This window comes from Mauremys reevesii, linkage group 21 (assembly GCF_016161935.1).
Source record: "Mauremys reevesii isolate NIE-2019 linkage group 21, ASM1616193v1, whole genome shotgun sequence".
In the NCBI taxonomy this organism is placed as follows: Eukaryota; Metazoa; Chordata; order Testudines; family Geoemydidae; genus Mauremys; species Mauremys reevesii.
In genome coordinates, this window is record NC_052643.1 from 12,220,850 (window position 1) to 12,243,046 (window position 22,197).

At 49.6% G+C, this 22,197-nt stretch overlaps 2 protein-coding genes across 3 annotated transcripts in view; one reads left to right on the forward strand and one right to left on the reverse strand.

Moving 5' to 3' along the window:
• Nucleotides 1-11,929, forward strand: part of LOC120387948 (tyrosine-protein phosphatase non-receptor type 11-like) — an 88,584-nt gene extending 76,655 nt beyond the window's left edge. The window contains exons 7-16 of the mRNA XM_039509373.1: nt 220-316; nt 971-1,050; nt 2,153-2,308; nt 4,717-4,848; nt 5,449-5,603; nt 6,040-6,107; nt 6,877-7,028; nt 7,803-7,900; nt 9,704-9,824; nt 10,486-11,929. Of these exons, the coding sequence (XP_039365307.1) occupies nt 220-316; nt 971-1,050; nt 2,153-2,308; nt 4,717-4,848; nt 5,449-5,603; nt 6,040-6,107; nt 6,877-7,028; nt 7,803-7,900; nt 9,704-9,788 (1,023 nt within the window). The 3' untranslated portion in view covers nt 9,789-9,824; nt 10,486-11,929. The remainder of the gene's footprint in view (nt 1-219; nt 317-970; nt 1,051-2,152; nt 2,309-4,716; nt 4,849-5,448; nt 5,604-6,039; nt 6,108-6,876; nt 7,029-7,802; nt 7,901-9,703; nt 9,825-10,485) is intronic.
• Nucleotides 11,930-14,007: 2,078 nt separating this feature from the next.
• Nucleotides 14,008-19,222, reverse strand: RNF223 (ring finger protein 223). Of its 2 annotated transcripts, XM_039508657.1 has the most exons (3): nt 18,933-19,222; nt 15,811-15,950; nt 14,008-15,453 (listed from the first exon to the last, which is right to left on the reverse strand). In XM_039508657.1, the coding sequence occupies exons 2-3, from the start codon at nt 15,863-15,865 to the stop codon at nt 14,654-14,656; spliced, it is 855 nt and encodes a 284-aa protein (XP_039364591.1). In that variant the 5' UTR covers nt 15,866-15,950; nt 18,933-19,222; the 3' UTR covers nt 14,008-14,653. The 2 variants fall into 2 exon arrangements, with proteins under 2 accessions (XP_039364591.1, XP_039364593.1); XM_039508659.1 differs by lacking the exon at nt 15,811-15,950 and having other exon boundaries at nt 18,933-19,221.
• Nucleotides 19,223-22,197: the final 2,975 nt, after the last annotated feature.

The following is a 22,197-nucleotide window of genomic DNA, read 5'->3' on the forward strand; positions in this document are numbered from 1 at the left end:
GAGGGAGTTCCCTGCACCTCCTCTCCTGCCACCCATGCCGTGTTTGTGGGATCCCTCCCCTAGTCCTACCCTCCTCTCCTCCATCCCTTGTTTCTCGAGGAGCCCCCTCTTGGCTCCCCATCTCTCCAATGCCATGTTGGAGGAATCCCCCCCCCCCCCGGTGTCTGAGAGCCCCTTGTTTCTGTGTCACTGTTCACTTGCGTGTCCCCTTCTCCCCAGATGCTGCAGCAGCAGGAGTGTAAGCTCCTCTACCCCAGGAAGGAAGGGCAGCGAGTGGAGAACAAAGCGAAGAATCGCTACAAGAACATCCTCCCCTGTAAGGAGACACTGGCTGTCATTTTTTTCTAGCCGCTGAGCTTCTCTGGGGACAGTTGACCCGTGGTATCAGGGGCTGGGATTGAATGGCATTTAGAGGCCCTGGCCTAATATTCACACTGCCTGTCTGCTAAAGAACGTGGGATTTGCCTATTGAATCAGAGCCGGTGTCCGTTTAGTTCAGTGCCCTTTCTCGCGCTTTCCTGAACTCCGCACTTCCGCATCCCAGAGACTCGGGCAAAATGGTTTTTCCTCCCTTCACCTTTGTGAAATCAAACAAGCCCAGAGCTCAGCTGAGCCTCACTGGCGTCGGCCAAAAATCACATGAAGCCAGAGCTAGCCCCGGGGAAGTGATACCCGCTCGAGGGTTGTACCATTGTGCCCCTCACTGCTGTAGCATCCGAGCGCCTCCCAGGAGTCTGGCCTTAGTTCTGGGTTTGTGGCGTACCCCAGAGCCAGGCAGAATGGGCTGCCTTGATGCATCACGAGGGGAACTTCTTTCTCTCTCCACTCTGGAGTGGGACCCAATTAGCCCCAGCCCTGAAATTACCCGCATCATTCGCACGTGACCAGCTGGTCAACTGTCGGGGGGCCCGGTGTGCAGCGCAGTGATGCTTCTGCGCGTGGCTCGAATGTGGCTTCTCTTCCCATGCAGTCGATACCACGCGGGTTGCGCTCCGAGACGTAGATGAGAGCATACCGGGGTCAGACTACATCAACGCCAACTACATCAAGGTACGTCGGGAGGGAAAGGTGGCTCTTGCGGGTGGGGGGGGGGCAAGGCTGCCCTCGCTGCCCATGAGCGGGTGCAGCGGCGCCAAGAACGATACCATCACAAAGGCGAGCCCAGCAGGAACTCCTGTATTTCGCTGGTCACAGGCCAGATGCCATCTCTGCTGAGAATCCTCCTGCTCTCCAAGCGGTTTCCTGATAGTCCCCCGCCAGTTCTGTAGGCAGAGTACGAGGCCCCTGTGGGCTGCTCCCTGCAGCCAGAGAGACTCTTCCAGTCTGTATCTGGCAAGAGAAGCTGCTGCTTAGTAGCCCTTTTTGCTGAAGCCTCATGCCCTGCAGTCCGCCCTGGAGCTATGGAACTGACACTGTGCCTCAAGGACGGTCCAAGAGCCAGGTAACTAGTGCCCGGACCTGCTGTCATTCTGGGTGGCCAGAAAAAGCAGCAGGGCTTTGGTGTGTGTCGGGGGGTGGAGTGGGGGGAACTGCGTGCGTGCTTCCAGACCTGAGGCTTTGCTATTGCTGGTGGGCACTGTGTCCTGGCTGCCTCTGCACAGCGACTTCGGAGACGCCTCAGTCTCGGGGCCCAGCACCGCTCTTCTAACCCCGGCCTGCCCTGAGCGCGGGCTGCCAACGTGGCTCTGTTGCGCAAGGTTGTCTGCTGGGTCAAACTCATTTTCGCCTGGGAGCTGAAACCAATTTGGAGCCGGGCACAGCTCAGGTGTTTAAGCCCCTAGCCTTCACCATGTGATGGGGTCGCTTATTTTCCAGTCTGATTCAACCAGAACTTTGGCAGCTGTCTTGCGACCTGCATCTAGCACTGAGCAAGTGGTAATAAGGCCCTACAGAGGTCACTGCAGACAGAGGGTGTCTCATTAACACTGGTGATGGGGTATCGAAACTGCAAGCAGAACGATTTGTGTGTCTGGGGGTCTGATATAGCTTGATCCCTAGAGGAAAGCCTGTTAGCATCAGGTGGCAGACGTTCCACGGGAGAGCTCATGCAGTGCCAGGCAGCCATGTCCTATAGGACTTTTCCATCTTCCCAGCTCGGGGCTGCACGGGGGCACTCCTGGGTCCCTCACTCCTATTTCCTTTCCACCCCCAGAGCATACCCGAAGAGGGAAGGAGCTCGGAGCACTGCAAAGTCTACATTGCCACCCAAGGCTGCCTGCAGACGACGGTGAACGACTTCTGGGCCATGGTGTACCAAGAAAACACCCATGTCATAGTCATGACGACGAAGGAAGTGGAGAGAGGCAGGGTGGGTACTTTGTTTTGCAGGCTGTCGCCAGACCAACATGCAGTGCATTGTCTGTACCTCTTGCCCACCAGGTGCATTTCATCCCTCCTGTTGGCCAGGCAATTCTAGATGGGAAAACTGCTGACTTGTGGCGCCTCGACCTGGTGCTGCCATGATGACCAACTAATGGCAATAGTCAAAAGCAGGCCTAGTGCAGCTAAGGCAGTGGTGGGCAAACTGGGGCCCGTCAGGGTAATCTCATTGCTGGCTGCGAGACGTTTTCCTGACGTTGACCGTCCGCAGGCACGGCCCCCGGCAGTGCCCAGTGGCCGAGGTTCTCTATCTCCAGTTAATGGGAGCTGTGGGAAGCGGCGGCCAGCATGTCCCTACAGTGAGTTAGAATTATACAACTTGTATATGCTCTGTCTGCATATATTTTCATACAGAGTTTGCGGGTGGGGGTCTGGAGAACGTGTTATGATACCAATAGAGCCACTAACCAGAACTGCTTCCACCGATAAGGAGAGGTTACCAAGGCTACACCAGAAACTTTTGCTGGTATATCAATGCCACTGAGGGTGGTGGTGTGTGTGTGTGTGTGGGGGGGGGTGTCTTGTTTTGTTTTAAAATGTATACAGTAAAAGCCCTAGTGCAGATCCAGTCATACTGGCAAAGTGCTTTTTCCAAAATAGCTAATTGTATTAAGGAAAGTGATAGGAACCATAACAGCAAAAACACTCTTGGGCCAGTATAAGCTGTGTCTGAACTAGAAGACTCTCTCTCCCAGTGTAGCTGGTTGATAAATTGTTTAGTCAATTACTTGACCACCCTTTGGTGTGTAATGAAATATATTGAAGACAAGCATGTTTATTGATGTAAGCCGGTAATCTAGTACAGGGCAAAAGGTTTTATGCGGTGCCAGTCTCCAGGAAGCTGTCTCATGCAGCATTGTTACATTCACCTTACGCAGAAGGAATGATCCCAAAGTTACGCATTTCAACTGGTATTATTTATATGATGATTTTATAAGTCGCGCATCACTAAAATCCAACCCCTCAATTTGTCCCACTTCCCTAAGTTGTTCTGTTCCTTCCTTCTTTGTTTTGGATCCTGGCATTTCGGAAACTGGTCCACGGACGTACTTCCCTAGATTGTACTAAGACCTAGAACGAATGTGTCTTGATTTTTGACAAGCTTCCTATTTGCTTATGCCAAATGCTTCAGCAAATGCAAGGTGTTTTGGGATATTTAGCATAAGTGAACAGGGTTGTATAAAAAGTAAAGGTCAGTTTAGGCTATATAACTGCTATTGTGTGCTTAGTGTGTACTGATCTATGGACGGTGTGGATAATACCTATTGATATAGATGCTAGCCCAGCATACATTAGCCAACACCTACACCAGCAAACCCTTTCTAAAATAGGCAATGCCTTAATACAGTACGAAATAGGGGAGTGGTGGGGTTTTAGATGGGTTAGAAGAGAATGGGATGTTGGCAAGCAGCACAGTGCATTGGGATGGGTCCGGAGTCATGGAGTGACCCATGTAACTGCACATGGGACAGCAGGGGGTGCTGCAGGTCAGGACTGAAACAGATTGGCAGAGCTGTGCACACACAGGACTGCGCGCGGCCAGGGATAGAATAGGTGTGATATCTAGGGGGGACGTGACCTTCTGTGAGATTAGCCTTCTTTAGGCATTTGCCCTGCAGGCCAAAAAAGCCTCCCCATCCGTAGGGGCAATGTGGGTAGGGGGTGGGGATCTCCACCCCAATCGAACTCTGGATTGTTTAACCTCCTGCAAGCCGCCGCCGCCTCCTTGCTGGAACCATCAGTCGGTTTCTTGGACGAGGGGTTGGGGAGTCGGGGGGGCAGCGCTCCTGGGGTCTCTTCCTGGCTCAGCCACTGCCCCATGGGGTGACCTTGGGCAAGTTACTTAGCCCATCAGTGCCTTGGATCTCCCTGCCTTTACACTTGCGAAGTGGGGATCGCACTTGGCAGTGCTCAGGGTGTCACTGCACGAGGAACCCCACTGCAGTCCGTGGGATTTCTGGGGGAGGAAGGTGCTATTTATCTGCGGTGAGGGTCCCTGTAGTGTTAGTCGTGCGCTATGGAAGTGCTGGTGTAACCCACACCTGCTCGGGGTGGCACTCTGTCCCCAGCTAGCGGTGGCTGGGTCACACGCCAAGGTTGAGGAATGTTCTGCGGCCTTGGCTAAGAGAACTGGGTCCTCGAGTTCAAACAGCAGCAGCTCATGCTTTTAGAATCGGTCGTCCCTGCTGCTGCTAACCCAGCCACCGGCATTGAATTCAACGAGCTCTCGCGGTCCCAGTACAGCAGGCTGTTTGAGCGCTGAAGGGGTTCCCATCTAGCTCCCCGATGCTGAATGATGAGCAGAGCCCTTAACAGCCTTTTCCCCTGTCCCTTCAGAATAAATGTTTCCGCTACTGGCCTGATAAGAACTGCACCAAGGAGTACGGCTACATCTGCGTGCGGATCGTGAGCGAGCGGGAGGCGCAGGGCTACTACCTCCGGGAGCTGGCGATCACGCGGACAGACCGGGTGAGAGGCCTCTCATTTCTCCCGCTCCTTTGGCTGGGGCGTCGGGACACTGGCTGAGCCGTGGCGGGGGACAGGCAGCCAGCCTGTAGCTTCGTAGCTTGGCGCTGTTGGAGAAATATTTCTTATCGATGCGGTTCCTCCCGGTATTGCGCCAGGGGTTACAGCTCTTGCGTTCATTTCCCCTTTAGCCCCGTCGGGTTCTGGTTGTCGGCCTGCTTCTGGAGGTTTGCACTGCAGGGAATGCTTCTTGTGCTACTGTGCCTTTTGGATTTGCACTGGGGTTCTGCTGGCTTTGAGAGAGAGAGTTTCCCGAACAAGGATCCATGCAATCAGAAAGTCCCTGACCTCCCCAGTAAAGGCATCCATCCCTTGCATTTGTCAGCACGCTCCTATTCGCTTGGGTGGCTACACAGATGGGCTCTATCCTAGCAGAATAGTCTCTCTGCCCCATCTCTAGGTTGTATCGACCATTTTTTTTCTCTCATTCTTGGGTTGTAAACTCCTTGGGGCAGGGACCATCATCTTTTGGGGCATTTTGCGTGCACTGTACTGTCGCACATGGGCTGTTCTAACCAAGCAACCGGGCTATCTGTCCGACAGGAGGAGCACCCCAGACAGGTAAAGCACTATCAGTATTTCAGCTGGCCAGACCACGGGGTCCCCAACGAGCCAGGAGGGGTCCTCAGCTTTCTGGACCAAGTCAACCGAGCACAGCGAAGCATTCCAGACTCTGGGCCAATCGTCGTGCACTGCAGGTAAACACCAGCGACCTGGCAGCCAGCGGGGTTGTGTCGGTGGCCAGAGGGGGCGGTTGCTTACGTGAGCCAATAACGAACAGAGGTGAAATCTGTTACAGCAAGGCCTTGAAATGAACCTCCCTTGGCACTACACTAGGGGACAATGCTTAGCACTTCCCTAGGGCTGTTATGGATAGGGTAACTGAGGCAGTCTGCGGCAGAGCCAGGATTAGAACTGGGGAGGTTTGGGTTCCCAGTTCCCTGCCCAGACCACTGGACTACGCTTCTCTGAGGACTCTGCTTCCGCAAGTCTTTAGAGCAAATATTCCTGACACCGGCTCCGATGGGCTTGATGCGCCGATGGAGGGCGTGCACTGAACTGGCTCGTTATGTAGGGTCTGGGGAGGCATTTTGGCTTTTCCCACACTGATCCCGCCTTGTCTTCTCTCCCCAGCGCTGGAATAGGACGCACGGGCACTATCATAGTGATTGATATCCTGGTGGATATTATTCACAGGCAAGGTATGGCAACTGATCTGTCCCAGGGCATTCGCTCCCCCCCTTGTCTCCAGGGTGTTCCCTTCGGTTGCAGAATGGCAGTATAGTCTAACCCAATCCCCCTACAAGTGCAGTGAGTTTGAAGATCTCTGGCCAATGGGCTCGGCCATAAGTCTCTTGTTATGGGCTTTGACCTGAAAGTATCTAGACGGCTGAGGAAAGGCCTCTTACCCCACTGGAATGTAAAGTTTCCACTTCTGGGCTGGCAGGCAAAAGGGGGATAGTGCTCTGCCTCATAAGGAAGAAATCCACTGCCTCCCAAAACAAGCAAGCATGCCCAGATGCCCCCAGCAAGCTCTGGTTGAGGGTGAGCTCTTGGCCTCACTTGGGAAGTTCTGCCATTGGCTTCAGAGGGGCCAGTTCACCCCGAGTGCCTCCTTAAAGCCCTCTTTCCTTATGGAAAGGTGTGGCTCACGCCCACCAGCCTCTAGGAGGTAATGGAGAAGGATCTCCTTTCCGGGAGCTCGGAGAGTCATCCTCCAGGGCAATGTAGCCAGGACAGAATTCTCCATCGTGTTCTACAGGAGAGTTCCAGACACCTGCAGATAGGTCTTCCTTCCCTGGTTAACCCTTCTGCAAGAGTCCGGTAGGGTTTATTTCATGGCTTCCAAGCTGCTCAAAGGAGGCGGGGTCTGTGTTTGGGGAACGGGTGGGGGAAGAGAGAGGGACTCCTCCCCCCACCTCGCTGAAATTTCCCTCAATTCCTGATCCTTTGCTTCTCCCCCTCGAGCAGGTTTGGACTGTGACATAGACATCCCCAAAACCATCCAGATGGTGCGCAGGCAGCGCTCTGGCATGGTGCAGACGGAGGCGCAGTACAAGTTCGTTTACATGGCTGTTCAGCAGTACATTGAGACCGAGCAGAAGAGGCTAGAAGAAGAGCAGGTGGGTCCCGTTCCTGCCCAGTGATATTAGGCATATCGATGGGAATTGGCTCACTGGCAGAATCTGGTCTGAACCAACCCTCCCTGGTCAGAACAGGAAATCTGAATGGAGCCGCTTCTCTCTGTCGTGGGATGAATCCAAATCCTGGACCTGGACTCACTTGAACGCAAGCACTAGAAATCTAGATCCGAGCCCAGCCTTCTCCAAGCTGCTGAACTCATGTGTGGATTGACATAGTTCCCAGCTATGAACTTGGATCCAAATCCAGCTCCCAGGTGTGAACCCAGGGAAGATGGATTTGGGCCCATCTCCGGTTAATAGCGAAACTGGGAGAAATCTTACTGTAAAAACTTGGCAACTTCATGAGCCTCAAGTGTTTGCTCGTCCGTGGAACCACGTGCCCTCCCTGTTGGGTCTGGGCTCTGCTGTGCACCAGGAGTAGCTCCTGTGGCTTCCAAACATACTCCCTGCCTCCGTAGCAAGAGGAAATGCTAGGTGATGCTCTTACAAAGAGAGGCTAGGGGGACTGGGGATCGGGATCATGTCTTTCCAGCTGTGCGCACCTCCACTCTTCTCGTCAGCATCTCAGACTTGGGGAGCTGGGCTCTTCCCCAGGTGCTGTGGAAATGTGTCTGTGGGGAAAACGTCTTCCGTTCCTTTAACTCGTCCTACTCGCTACCTGCCTGTAGGGCAGAAGATCTGCTCTGCAGCCATTCTTGTGCCTCCATTCTTGCTTCTGGTGGACGTTTCATCTCCTTGCTTTCTCTCTTTCAGAGGAGTAAGAGGAAAGAGCGGGACTACCTGAATATCCGACACCCTCCTATGGATAAAGCCAGAGCCAAAGGGCAGCCGCTCCCACCACGCGTCTCTGCGTAAGTTTGCATGGAGGGAGGGAGATTACTGACGTGACGGGGAACAGATGGAGCTGAATGACCATAGGCCCCAGTGGCCGCCATCTTTCATGCAGCCGCTTCCTTCCACCTGGGGCCACTTCTAGCGTGCGAGCGGGAGGCGACTGGCTAGAACTGGCCACGTAAATATTAAGCAAACGTAGCGACACCCCAGCCTGATGGTCCGTCCCATTTTTGCAGCTACCGTAGGGGTGTTCAGTTGGCAATTAAGCCCCTTTTTCTTGGAAATGTCCCGTGAGCCGTGGGAGAGAGGAAGGAGGGGAGAAGAGAAGAGTAGCAATAAGCTAGTGCAGAGTGCAAGAAAGCGAGAGGATGAGTTGGGGGAGAGGTGAGCATGAGCCCAGACAAGCAGAGGGCTGAGCGAATAATGTACTTTTCAGTTCACTGGCAACTCTGACCAATAAAATAAAAATTCATTTGGGGGCTCACAAAACACTGGATTTCGAGCGTTTTTTTTAACGTTGAATTTTAAATAAAATCTCAGGCGTTCCCATCGAAAACCCGAGGCAGTTGGTTTGGAAAAGGTCCAAATGAAACATTTTAGATTTTCAATTATTTGTTTAGTGTTTTTCCACCGAAGCAAATTGGCGAAATTAGCGGGAATTTACCAAACGTTTCCCAGTCGCTGAATCTGCATTTTTCACCAGAAAAAAAAACATTTTAGGTCGATAAACGTCATCCAGTTCTGCTGAGGGCCCTTCATGGACAGTAGAAGTTCTACACTGATGTCTCTTGTTTTAGATAGGAGAGTGATGAGCAGGGAGAATGTCCTATATAGGACAATGGATTTCCCACCACTGGTAACTTTTTTTGTTTTTAAAGCAGTGGTTTTTCAACCTTTCATTTGTGGACTCCTAAAAAAAAACGTTTCAAACACAGGTGTGGACCCCTTTGGAAATCTTAGACATAGTCTGTGGACCCCCAGGGGTCTGTGGACTGCAGGTTGAAAACCACCGTTTTAAAGAGATTGTCTAGTTCGAATGACTTTGGGGCAGTTCTCTGACCTGTGCTATGCAGAAAGTCAGACGAGAGGGTCACAGTGGTCCCTTCTGGCCTTGGAATTTCTGAGTGGGAGGGGCAGGGTTTGAGTAACTCCACTCACTCATCCAAGAGGGACCCTGCTGGGCTGATGGCACCTGTCTAAATGTTCAAAAACTTGGAGGTTTCACTTGGAGTTCTTGGCTGCGTTTGTAACGCTAAGTGAAGGTAGGGAGGGATCACAGGTGGGACAAAGCCGAAGAAAACTATTCCCCCCCTTGCTGAATTTTGCATATCACTTATTGTTTCACAAAGTCTGCGCTGGATTTCAAGTGAAGTTCGGGGTTACTGGGGTCTGGGATTTTGGTTGGACCCATTCTGAACAAGAAAGTTGGTTTGCAAAAATCAGATCTGGATCCAGGTTCCTATCCACCTCCCCCTTGCAGAGAGTCCGTTGTTTTGGCTCAGCCCTATCTTTAGACATATGGGAAGTATCGGTGATATTCTCACTCGGATCATGTCCCAGTGTGGCATGCATATACAAAGGCTCGCATCTTGGATGACTGTTCAGGGCTCAGTCTGTGTGTACATTAAATGTCTGAGGGGCGGCAGGGATGAATTGTGTGGGCGTGAATAGGCAGCGGGGTAATTCCCAATCTTGCCATCTACAAGGCGGTGGCGGGGAAGGCTTGGAATTCTGTTCAAGGGCCCCCAGGCAACCTGCTCTGGGGGGAGGAATTCAGAGTAAGAGGGTTACTCACAGCAAGGCTTTGTGTATCTTTCCAGGGTCGATGATGACTCAGCCACCGTCTACGAGAACCTGAACATCAAAAGCTCAAAGGTTTCAGGGATGAATAATGCAGGGAGATAAAGGGGCCGGAAGGAGAGCTGGCTGGAGGCTGCACAGGTACTTTCGTTCTCAGAGGTTGGCACTAAACTTCACCAGGAGACTGTTGGCTCTGGTCCCTGTTTGGCATCATACGTGAAGTGCGTGGCCCCATCTTCCCAGGGAAAACCAGCTATTTCCTGGGTCAGTTTAACAGACCTCAAAAATGTTTGTGCAGCTCCTGGGCAGTGCCCAGCTGGTGATGGGGTGGGGAGAAATGGGGCAAGACTTGAAGAAAAAGTTTTATTATGAAAACTGCCTTAGAATGAGACCCAGAGTGCGAGTTGAGGCTGTTTTCCTAGTGTAGACTGAGGGTGCGTCTACACTGCAGTCTGTTGGGATTGCAGCTTGAGTAGACGTACCCAGGCTAGCCTGGCTACAAACAGCCATGTAGATACAGTAGCATGGACTTCAGCGCAGGCATCCAGAACCCTGGGTACCTACTTGTGTTGCTGAAAGCCCTGCCACCGCATCTACGCTGCTGGTTTTAGTCCTGCTAGCGCAGGTATGTCTGCTTGAGCCTCAGTCGCGCCTCCGATTGGATCCCGGAGCGAGAGAGACATACACGTGCCTACTGGGAGCGTCGTCTTTCGTGTGTGTGTGTGTGTGTGTGTGCGCGCGCGCATCACTCATTACGCATAATAGCTGACACTTTCTCCTCCTCTCTTGTTTTGGGTTTTAGGATTTACAGTGTTTACGTCCACACTTTCCAAGTTCTGTCACAGCTGCCTCCCTCCACCCTCGTGGCCCCTCCCCACCCCTTCAAGCACCTTGGATCCAGCGAGGAACCAAAATGCCGAAAGCATCTGAGCGGGGCAGAGTGCGCGCCTCAGGAACACGCCTCAATCTAACTTATTCACGGGAGCGACCTTTTCTGGTCCCTTTTTCACGTAGGCCGATATTTATGTGCAAGTGCCTCTGGATGGTCATAGGGCATAAAAGCTCAGTTTTAATTTTTTTTTGTTTAAAAGAATTAAATTAATTTTTAAAGAAATTGATTTTGTAAAAAGTTAAAATAAAGTGACATGTTTAGGAGCTTTGCCTGCTCAGGACAGTCACCGGGGTGTTGCTGCACTTCATGGCTTCGTGAGGTCGGTCGTGTCTCAGCTAGAGGTGTTTAAACTGAATCTTGGGTTAACTCTACTGCCATGGAAGTGATGGACTGGACCTAGGTACAGTGCAAATAACCGCTGTGTAAATGCCGCCCTCCCTCATTCCTTTAGAAAATGCACCTCCGTTCTGCCGTGCTAGGCTTGGGCACTTATACAATCTGCCGAAGCGCCTAGCTCCTGACCCCGGAGCAACCCCTGCTATTGCAGCATGCAGAGAAGCAGTGTGGTGCAGTGGACTTGTCTGTCTGGTAGCAAAATCCCCATGCTGCACGGTTACTAGATTCTGACATGCACGTGAGTGAGGAGCCAGCGTTCGATCCCTCATCTCCTCCAACACAGGCCTCTGCTGCGGGAGCTAAGAGATCTCCCGTAGCTGCTGGTAAAAGCAGTAGGGAGGCAACTTTTATCTGTGCTCTGGGCAACATCACGTGTACCATCAGCACATTAGGGCATAGAGTTCCGAGTTCTGTTCCTGACTCTGTCGCTGTCTGGCTGGATGCCCCGTGTTTGTTCCCCCACGTTTGTATGCTGAGCCTAATGCTATGTATACAAAATAGGGGAGCTGCGGGCAATGATTAATGTTTGTGCAGCACCGCCAAGAAGAGAGCAGGTTTTGGAATGTTAATATTCCGGCTCTCTTCGCGCACCTCAGATTTCACTGGCAGCACTTCCTGCTATTGCAACCGCTCTGCCAAAGAATCTCCTTTCTGCTGGACTCCTTGCTATGCAAAAGAGCCTGAATGCCAGGGCCGAAACCAGGCGAGCTTGTCTTGGGCAGCTGTTAATGGGAGGGAGGGGGGAAGAAACATTCTTCCTTGTCTGTGTGGGATAATGGACGTGCTGGGCCGTGGCATTAGCTCGAGTTGCTGCTCTCCCCGGGCACTGCAGGGGTTGAACAAAGAGCAGACCGATGGAACGGGGCTGATTTACCGGCTGGCATCGTCAGTCGTTTGTCACAGGGACAAGAAAACAGTTTATTTTTATGCACTTTTAATAAATGTTGAATATTCTAAAGGTTTTTTTTTCTTTTTAAGTTTGAAATGCTTGTGAAAGTGACCGATGGACGCTTGAAGGGGGGTAGGATGCCAGCCGGTGCCAGGCCTCTCCTAGCCAAAGAAACCTGCTCCTCTTAGACCCTGATCAGAGTCCCACGCAAGTGGTCCAAACAGTTTGGGCTAGCTGTGTACCATGAGCCTCTGTAGCCCATTACCAGTTCTTCCAAAGCCAGCCCTACCCTCCAGCTTTCAGCGTGGCAGCAGGCTGGGAAGGGAGGGGTATTAAAATGCTGCAAGTGGGATGGACGTGTGTCGAGTGTCCATATGGTAAATCAGTGGGAACGGATGTGATGGTGGCAGGTGGACAGGTTCAGCCTGGGCCATTGTTTGTAGAGGGAAGTCAAAGGAGCATATGGCAGTCAGATGTGTGGCCAGTGACACAGGAGCTAGCTACAACTCGCCCCCATCACATTCCTTCTCCTCTGCTTTGAGGCAATGCAGGCACTTATCCATCCCCCAGCAGACTATCACTGAAGTCTCATCAGTAGTGGCCAGATGACAAGATCACCCAAGAGAGTCCCTGGCAACCCAAATGGTTCTGACAAACACGGTGTTAAAAGCTCTGGGTCCAGTGGCCAGGGAACTGGGCTGGATGGTACCAGCCTTCTAAGGCTTGCTATAAATCAGCAACCTATTGAATCTGTTGCAGCAACCAGGACTCTGCTGAAATCCTGCCTGGCAAAGCTCCCATGCCACCACCGGCTGCAGCGTGCTATCCTATTCCAATCCCTCTTTATGGCTTTGATGGCAAGAGGAGAGATGAGCGGGGGATCTGCCTTTGTTTTTTCCAGCTGGAGAAAGGAAAAAGACCAACCAGCCCACAAAATGAACCTTCCCCCTCTGTTCAGGTGGCTGTAATAATATGACTAGAGAGAGACTGCAGCAGGGGTGCTGAGGGTTGGGGAGTGTAGTTGCAAGCTGCTGATTAGTGTAAACATTTATTACTTTAGAGCACAACTGTGTCTCTAGTTTGGCTTATTGTGTCCAGCTGGGCACTGAGTGCTGGATTGATGCAGAATTTGGGCAAATGCAATTAGCATCTGATCTGGATTTTAAGCTTAACACCCCTAAAGCGCACCCATAAGAAGGAACAATGTCACGGAGTTAACTTCTGCAGCCGGTGCCACCTATGTAAAATGTACAAAGCATCTAAATACTATTACAGCACTTGCATCTAATGCTGGCTATGTTAAATTATTCTCTTAAACTGCATTATCAGGTCTCTCTACTCTAACAATGGCTTATTGTTCACTGAGCCCCTCATCTTCGAGCAATGCAGAAGTCAGCCTGTTAAATACATAGTTGGAGCAACTGCCCTGTGTCTTACCCCAGTGGCTTTAAAGGGTGTCAGTATTAGTTATGGAGCTAGACTGACATTTTTGTTATGTCTGGGAGACTGAGTCTTGTACGTTGGCTACTGCATTTTAAGTTGAGCTGTGCAAAATTCTCTGTGAAGTGGTAATCCCTGGGAGGGCTAGGTTGGTTTGTTTTTTTCATGTTAGAGAAATAAACTACTCCCCTGGCCCCTGTTTGTTTTTTTAATTTTAAAAAAAAGTGGCCAAGCTAAATATTAAGCAGAGATGGCTTTGCAACAAAAACATGCAGAAATTTGTATTTTTCTAAGCACCACATTTGCGGGCAATTCCACAAAAAAATTACTGGGAACTTTAAAGCACAAGTGTCGGTCTGGGAGAGGTGAAAATTTGTAAAATTTTCTTTTCACACCTTCAGCATGGTCTTCTCTGAGCTGAGTCTTGTTCTGCTGACCAGAGTAAAAAGCTACACCTCTATCTCAATATAACGGGACCCGATATAACACAAATTCAGATATAACACGGTAAAGCAGCACTCTGGGGGGACGCTGCGCGCTCCCGTGGATCAAAGCAAGTTCAATATAACACTGTTTCACCTATAACACAGTAAGATTTTTTTGGCTCCCGAGGACAGTGTAATATCGAGGTAGAGGTGTAGTACTAGACCCAAATCCCAAGCAGAGGCAGGTAAACACCTCCAGCAATAGTTTAACACGAACAAACATACAGTTGAAAATGTTTAATAAAGCACATTGTATAAAATTAAATATTGTCACTTTAGAGAGAGACACACACAGCTTTCGCATGCTTCTTTCCAAGGGCGGCTGGATTTCTCTCCCTTAGAAATAATCACATCTTGACTCTTTTCACAGTGTTGTCGGTTTCCAAGAAAATACCCCTTCCATTAGCACTTCCTTCCCGTCGGTGAGTCGAAAGGGCCAAGCCCAGTCACCGCTGTGTCTTTATGGCACCAGCCTCACACTTTGAGGCACAGGCACCTTTCCTGGGAAGCAGCAGTCCTAGAAACATGCCCTTGTGCAAGTCTTCAAGGCTCCGTTATCGATGTAGCATTTAGGATCCCTAGAGATTTAGGGGAAGCAGTGGCTTAATATATGGCTATGCACAAGCCCCCGCCTCATTGCATTGGCACAGTTGTGTGAAAGCAAGGGGCTGGATTAACAGTGGCTGTTCAGGTGACGTTCAAAGTGCATAGGCGGAACGGTGGGTAGGCCGAGAACAGGGGCTGCCACAGCTTGGCAGTGAGGTAAGTTGGCGACGTCCGGTAGGCAGCAGCTTGACCCAGTTCAGTGGGGTGGAGGTGCTTTGGCAGAGCTCCTCGGCATGGGCAGCCTTTTAAATGCCAGCTCTGGCTAGCGAGAGGGTGGGCTGGTCCCGGGCGCTGGTGGGGTTGTCTGTGTAAACGGAAGGGGGTTCGGCCTGGTGAATGTAACCGTCCTTGTGAAGCAGCGGAGGTTCCCAGTTTTCAGGGCACACTGCACCGGCCACAGAATGATGCACAGCAGGATGATGACCAGGGCCGAGAGAAGGACGATGCGTTTCCAGTCGTCGCACATGGCACAGCGGGACAGCCTCCCGGCCATGCCCTCTGTCGGCGTCACGGGGGGATTGGGCTTGCTCATGGCAACGTCGAGGCAGATGCATGTGTCGGGATCTTCTGGGTCCTGGGATGACTGCCTGCAGCACAGCTTGCTACCCTCCATCCACACCACCTTCTCCCGTTGGTATTCGGGGGGCAGGGTGGACAGGAGCTCCTGGCTGGTCTGGAGAGCTGGAGGGCCCTCAAGGGGGATCTCCGTGAGCTGTCTGCAGAGGGGGCAGGGCAGCTGGTCCTCGACGCGGGGCTGGGGCAGCGCCGAGGTCAAGCGGGCCACACATTCCAGACAGAAGACGTGTGAGCACCGGAGCAGCTTGGGTGTCTTGAAGCTGTTGTCATAGGTGTTGAAGCAGATGGAGCACTCGATGGGGGAGGTCGGTTTGGGGGAGGCAAGACTGGACGTCGGGGAGCTGAGCCTCCTGCTGTCAGTGGGGGAGGAGACTATGATGGGGCTCATAGGAATGGGGATTTCATCCGGAGCGGCAGGAACGGGGCTGGTGGGGGAATCTGGCATCTCGGTGCGCCACATTTGGGGGAAGCACGACATGACGGACCCTGAGGAGGCAAACAGAGCAGCGTCAGAAGCTGGAGGAGGGGGGAGAAAGACCCTTTAACTTTTGTTACATTTTCCCAAGACCTTAAAGAGAGACTAATCCTACGCAGGCCTAGGCACAGCTCCCTTGAAAGCTGCCATTCTAGCAGAGCTGAAATGGCTGGTGGTAGATATGAAAATAAGACCCTTCTTCCCCCAAGTCTGCAATCCTCATCCAGAAAAAGGTTGTGTTGGGACAGAAACAAGCCACCAGCAGACAACAGGCTAAGCTAGCATCAGGCCAGAACTTTTCCACCACAGCCACAGGGAGAGAGTATACAACGGCCGCCTCCCCCGCCAACAAAAACCAAAACACATACCCCAAGTGCCGCTTCCCATAATCTGAGAAGGGAGGAGAAGAGCAGAAGACTCCATCAAGTCAACTAGGGACTTTGCTATGCCAATCTATTACCCTGGGAGGCGCTCAGGTATTACGAGTGATGGGCACCAGTGAAAAAGCCTAAGATAAATAGATAAATTGTATTCATTGACACAGTGCCCCAATGGGCGAATAGCACATCCCCGCCAGCTGATGGTCAGCGCTACCAACCAGGTGCCTTCATGCTTGCCTGAGTATCCTCTCCAGCATGCCCTCATGGGAGTTGAGGGCACCCGGGCGCTTTGCAAGATCAGGTCTATCCTCTGCTCCCTCCACCCCCACAGGGGAAAAAAAAAATCTTACCTGCCTTGCAACCATGACATGGCAAGAAAAGTTGCCTAAGGGAATTCCCTCAGGAGCCAGAGTGGGGAGAATTTCCCACTGAGCTATTTCCTTGTTGTCCTATTGCTACCTCATAGGGAAGCTGCTTCTGTCTTGTCATCCACCCTGACTGAAAGTGCCAGCCTGCCTGTAGCTACGTGATGCCATGGATCTGTGTGTCCACAAGGACATCTGAGAGTGAGTGGGAGCTCTGGCACAGAGTGCTAATGCTGCCAGGGTGGCAGCAAGTTAATTCACAACCTCAAATGGAATCACTCCAGATGGAATGTGTAAACCTGGTCTCCCCGTTTGAGGCTATTGTCTCCATGACAGCATGGCAGCTAGCTAACCTGACTTATGGGGCATTTAAAAGGTTGTCCTGGAAAGTAGACATTTAATTGGAGGATTCCCTCATAAATGCCTGGGCAGCATTCATTTCCGACTAGTCGCTGAACCAGCCGAGCCTGTTTGGCTTTGAGAAACGGAAGGCAGATAGATGACATGCCAAGGGTGTTCAAAGCACAACCCTGCTAGCTCCTGAGTCACTCCACGGGTAGTTCACCAGCCTTGGTAAAGAATCTCCTCATCTTAAGCAATGCAAGAGGCTAATTTTAAGCTATTGAAAATCCTGCCTTGTTCCTCCATGTCCATAAGGGTGTGCGTGTTTCCCTCTCGCCATCATGCAGGAAATAAAGTACAGATCTATTACTGCTAGTCTTGCAAGAGCTGAAGCTAATTTTAGATACCCAGATTATGCACCTATGAGCCAAAACCTGGTCACTTAATGAAGATAATTTAGCTAATCAGTGGGGGCACTGTTTCTCCCTCCCCCCACACACATGTACACCACCACTTTTTAATCTTAGGGTTACCTAGTAAAGCCTTAATTCTACTGCTCACCTGGTGGCTCTTGTTAATATCTGCTAAGGCTCATCAGCAAATCCTAGCATCATTTTAATTTTTGGGGGGGTGGGGCGGCAACAAAACTTGAAGCTGACGTGGTTTCTAGTTCCATCACAACCCTTTTTAAACTGTTCACAAACCTGAGCCCAGGTTGGAGAGAACATGGGGCAGATTTCCTGGCTTTTAATCAAAATCACCACAAACTTTGTGGGTTCTCAAAATTCCATCCAGTAAAACGTGGCCGTTTCGCTTTCAGCATTTGGGGCACAAGGATTGAGAACCCACACGGACAGATGAAGAAGGATGTTTGCACCAGCCTCAGCGATGAAATCACTGAGTTCTGCCCGACTTAATATGCCCTGAAGCCTAAAACGTTTGGTAAAGAATTTTTACTAGTGCTCCACAACAGTCATTGCAGAATCAGTAATAACCCAGATGCGCCTGGTAGTTAATAAAATCCCTCAAATCCTAAGAAAAATAATTACTACTCTTATAAAGGAGTGTAATTTAGTTTTATTGATTCAAAGCTATAGGAATGACATTCTTTTGAGTTGTTCTTGAATTACTCCTATGAATCTGACAGCAAAGCCCATACATATATTTAAAATAATCCCATGTATTAGTAAGAATATGGTATTGCTTTGGCATATACATGAAACCTTCCAACTAAATGTAGTCAGGCCTCAGCATTTTATATTTAAGGTCATACATGTATGAAGATATTTAATTTATAAGCTAGTATCAGTTGATTGCCCCAGAATACAGTAAAAAAAAAATCATGGGTTAAATGTTTAGGTTGAGAATTTGAAATCAGCCTAGGGGATTTTGATACCTCTTAGTTTTAACAGAAAATTTGTTTAACCCTTTTAAATGGCTTTAAAAATCTAACCATTAATGTTCATCTCAATTGATTTAAAATAATAATCTTTGTTCTTTGTAGGGAGCCGCTGACTCCCTGTCGGAAACTAAAACAAAAAGTTAGAAATAAGAAATGTTGTCCAAATTGTCACTGAAGGTGTCAGCGCATGTGGATGGGTAAAGGATGCTCCGAGGAGTCTATCCTCAGCCATTACCAACATTCTCTCTGCATCACGAATGACGTGCATGAGAGATGAATGGGATGGGGGAGGGCACTAGACTGGAAGTCAGGACACCTGGTTTCTATTTTTTGTTCTGTCCTCACCTGCTATATATCCTTGACTTTTCCCTTTCTCTTTCTCCTTCTTTTGTCTGTTCCATCTATTTAACATATAAGCGTGACAGGGCGGGGACTGTTGCTTATGTATTTGTACAGCACCTAGCACAGCAGGACCCAGATTGCTAGTGGGGCTTCTAGGAGCTACTTCTATACAAATGATAGACAATAATCCAAACCCAAGATGTAAAATGAGAGAGGAGGGAGGAGACCCAACAGCAAACCTCTGGGTTGTACACTGGACAGAATTAATTGATTATTTTCAGTGTCACAGGTGTGCAATAAAATATTTTTAAACAGAGAGGCCGAACTTCTGCTGGTTTAAGCTGGCATCACCCCATAGGCTTTAACAAAGCAATGCCCATTTGCCTTTTCCACTTCAGTAAATAGGTGAATCATGAAAGAAGACACAGTAACACATCAAATTCAAAATCACTTGCCTATTTCAGGCTGTTGCAAAAAGCATTAAGTAGTTTTACTTCCAAGCAAAGCTCTTAAATTTCTTTCTTGACCGTAAAACTAAGACAAAGAAAACACAGTGGCCACTAATGCTGTGTAACCCGATTCCCCAGTGCCACCTTTAACTCCAAGCAACTGAATGCAGAGTTAAGAGCTATATAACTGAGCTTGAAGTCTATAATTACCTGTAGAGTGCAGTTTAGCAGGTGAAAAGCATGTTCTGTTTCTCAATTTCTATCCCTGATGTCTTTCCTCCTCAGAGGACGTGTTTAGTCTCAGCTCTTTTTATTCATAAGTTGTCTCTGCTTGTCTTCTGAGATCCAAGTCCCTTGGTAGTTTGTGGATAAATTTCCAGGTGAGGTTGATCTGGTAGGGTAAATGATCTCCCGCTGCTCCCAGAGTATGCGTGAATGTCCTGCCTCGCTTACTCAGGTGTCTTTTATACCTTCCTGTCTGCAGGTGACTTACCTGCATCACCTGGCTTTCCAATTATAAGTGAATCATTCCATTGACTGCGAGAACATTTCCACTAGGGGGCAGTTTCTCTTTTGACAAACAAAGAAGGTCATTGGTGAGAAATAGGGTTACAGCAATACCTGCTCGTTTACTGTATGTAGTATTTTGCAGTTTATAGAATCAGATGATGGGAAACACCTATTTGCTTATCTTCTCCACCGTGTCTGTGCAAGGCTGTCCTCGCTCTAGTGCGTTTGTCTAGGGCTTTGTCTGGCCTGGTCTGGTCTGGTCCAGTTTTAAGTAGTTCATGTTAAATACATCTCGGCTTACAATTCCACCAGAGAGGATAATCATTTTTGATGAAAAAAAAATATTCCCTGTGTTAGTAAGTCCAATAAATTTTAGGAAGGGGAGTGATTTTTCTCCTGATTGTTCATTCAGCACAAATTACTTGAAATCATTTTGGATCTGTAGAAAGAAAGGGACCATTCCCAGACTTCCAGTGAGAGATGGGATACTTTGGCATTCACCCGCCTTGATCCTGGTTGGAAAAAGTGTTTTTTGTTTTAATGGAAATGCCCTGCTAGAAGTTAACATGATAAACCTCTCCATAGGTTCACTGAACTGTCCTATCAAATGTACATGCTTGCGAGAGAATTCTATAGGATAGCTGAAAATAACCCTTTAGAAAGAATCTCGTTCTCTATGAAGTATCATAGGGTTTCGCACTACTTGCTGTGGAGCACTAGAATGTCTTTTCAGTTTGGGGCCACATCATCTGGCTAAAGCCCATTGACTTTCAGTGGGAACTAACTCAATTTGTGCCTTTGAAAATCAACCCCTTCCCTCATCCCTGTTAAATTCTATAAGTCTCTAAAGCCAGAAGGGTGGATTTTAGGCATAAGAAATGTGGTGTTTAATTGGGGTTTTTTGGATTAAATCTGGAGTTACCTGATTCTTCCGCAGGTGTTTTTTAATCTGGCCTAATATACGGCTCCTAAAGTCAACCTGCGATCACTTTTTTTTTAAAAAGCTTTAATTTGAGATTTTCTTATGTTGACTATACAGATTACACTGAAAGCGGGAGCCTTGACATGGAGGAAGGAGGACTGAACAGATAAGCCACTTAGCGGATTTACAGCTCATCTCCTGCCTTGGGGCATCCGAACTATGCAGTAGGACCCGTGAACAATAGCTGCCAGAGATTTCTGTATAATGTGTGTGTCCATAGTACTTTTCAGACATCAGCCATGTCAGTGAGCAGACACAGTGTGTATCTTAGACAAAGCAGAGATCCTTATTAAAAGTATTTAGGTTCAGTTGTAATTTTTAATCAATTAAAAAACCTCTGAATGGCTTAAGCACATGCATAAGAGCTTTGCTGAAGTGGGAACAAACTGAAAAACTTTAATGCCAGTGCCCACCACGATGCATCCCCTAAAATACCCAAGCAACAGATGCTGCTTAGCTCACGGCCAAATCATTGGCAGGTGTAAATTGGCATCACTTTACTGAAGCCAATGGAGCTACATCAGTTTACACCAGGTGAGGATCTGGCCCTCTTGCCATCTTTGAAGGAAAGTAAATATTCAAATGTTCTGAGCCAGTGGTCCCCAATCTTTTCCGTTGGGGGGGCGCCGGCCGACTAGCCGCTGAGGACTGTGGCTGCCAGACAAGCAGCCGCCAAAATGCCGCCATGAAGCAAAAACGTCAAGAGGCGTCGCTGCCAAAATGCCACCGTGAAGGAGCATCAAGAGGCGTCGCCTTCTTGACGTCACCACTTCTCGGCGGCATTTCGGCAGCTGCTTGTCTGGCGGCCAGTAGGTGGGCGCCATGGCACCCGCAGGCCCCGTGTTGGGGACCCCTGTTCTAAGCCTTTAACTGATGAAGGCTTCTGAGAGGAAAACAAACCAGGAAGATCTTAACCCAGCCCAGCCATTGCCAACCGCTGTGCACTGCTGCCATTTTCAAGCATGGCTTTGTTTACCTTGGTTTCCCCACCAGCCCCAGGGTGATTGACGTGTGTGGAACAGATTGACTCAGCTCCAGTGGTGGATTGCCTGGGGGGAATTGTGTTTGTCTCACACATGCCCACGCACGCTTCCCTAGTGAGGGCACGTTAGATCCGCAATACGCTGAATGCGCCCAGACTGATCACCGTTCTGGCATTTGACATCAGGACTTCAGCTTCCAAAGGTGAGCGGGAGGTTGTCTGTCTGTTATTTTTATCTCTGACGTTCCTCCAAACACGGGAAATACAATGAGGATGCCATGATCAGGCACTGCTTTGCTTAAAGCCCAGAAGATCTTTATAAGCCTGCTACAGTAGGACATATTTTATGATGATGTGCCTTAAAACTTGGCCAGCTGTACCTAAATTAAATACATACAGTTACTTCAGAGGTTGCGTTATTCCTTGTTCTTTGGGTACAGAATAGACAATTACCAATACTTCAGTTGTCTAAAGCAATGAACAAGTTTTCAGGGGAAACCACTGTGTGCGCACACATACACACCCAGCTAGACATATTTGCTGCCAGATTACTTCTGCCATGCAGTTGCGGAAGTGTGGTCATGTGCTTCAAACACTGGCCTGGGACTCCGGAGATCTGGGAACAATCCCTAACTTTGCCACAGACTCCCTTTGTGACCTTGGACAAGTCACTTAATCTCTCTGGGCCTCAATTCCTGATATGCTAAAAAAGGGGGAGAGAGAACTATCCTTCCTTCTCCCCCATGCTTTGTCCAGCTCATCTATTTGGATTACAAGACATGTGGGGCGGAGGTTGTCTATTACTATGTGTGTTGTGAGGTGCTGAGCCCCTTGGGGGGCTTGATCTGTATTGGTTCATTCACCAACGAATCTTCCAGTTACTCTGGAATGCCCAGCATCACTATGGGCATTTCCCAGTTCAATTATCTGCGGTCTCTCAGATAGCACGGTGGGTAAAATGATAACTTGTTGGGTGACCACTGGCTCCACAGCTCTGAAAA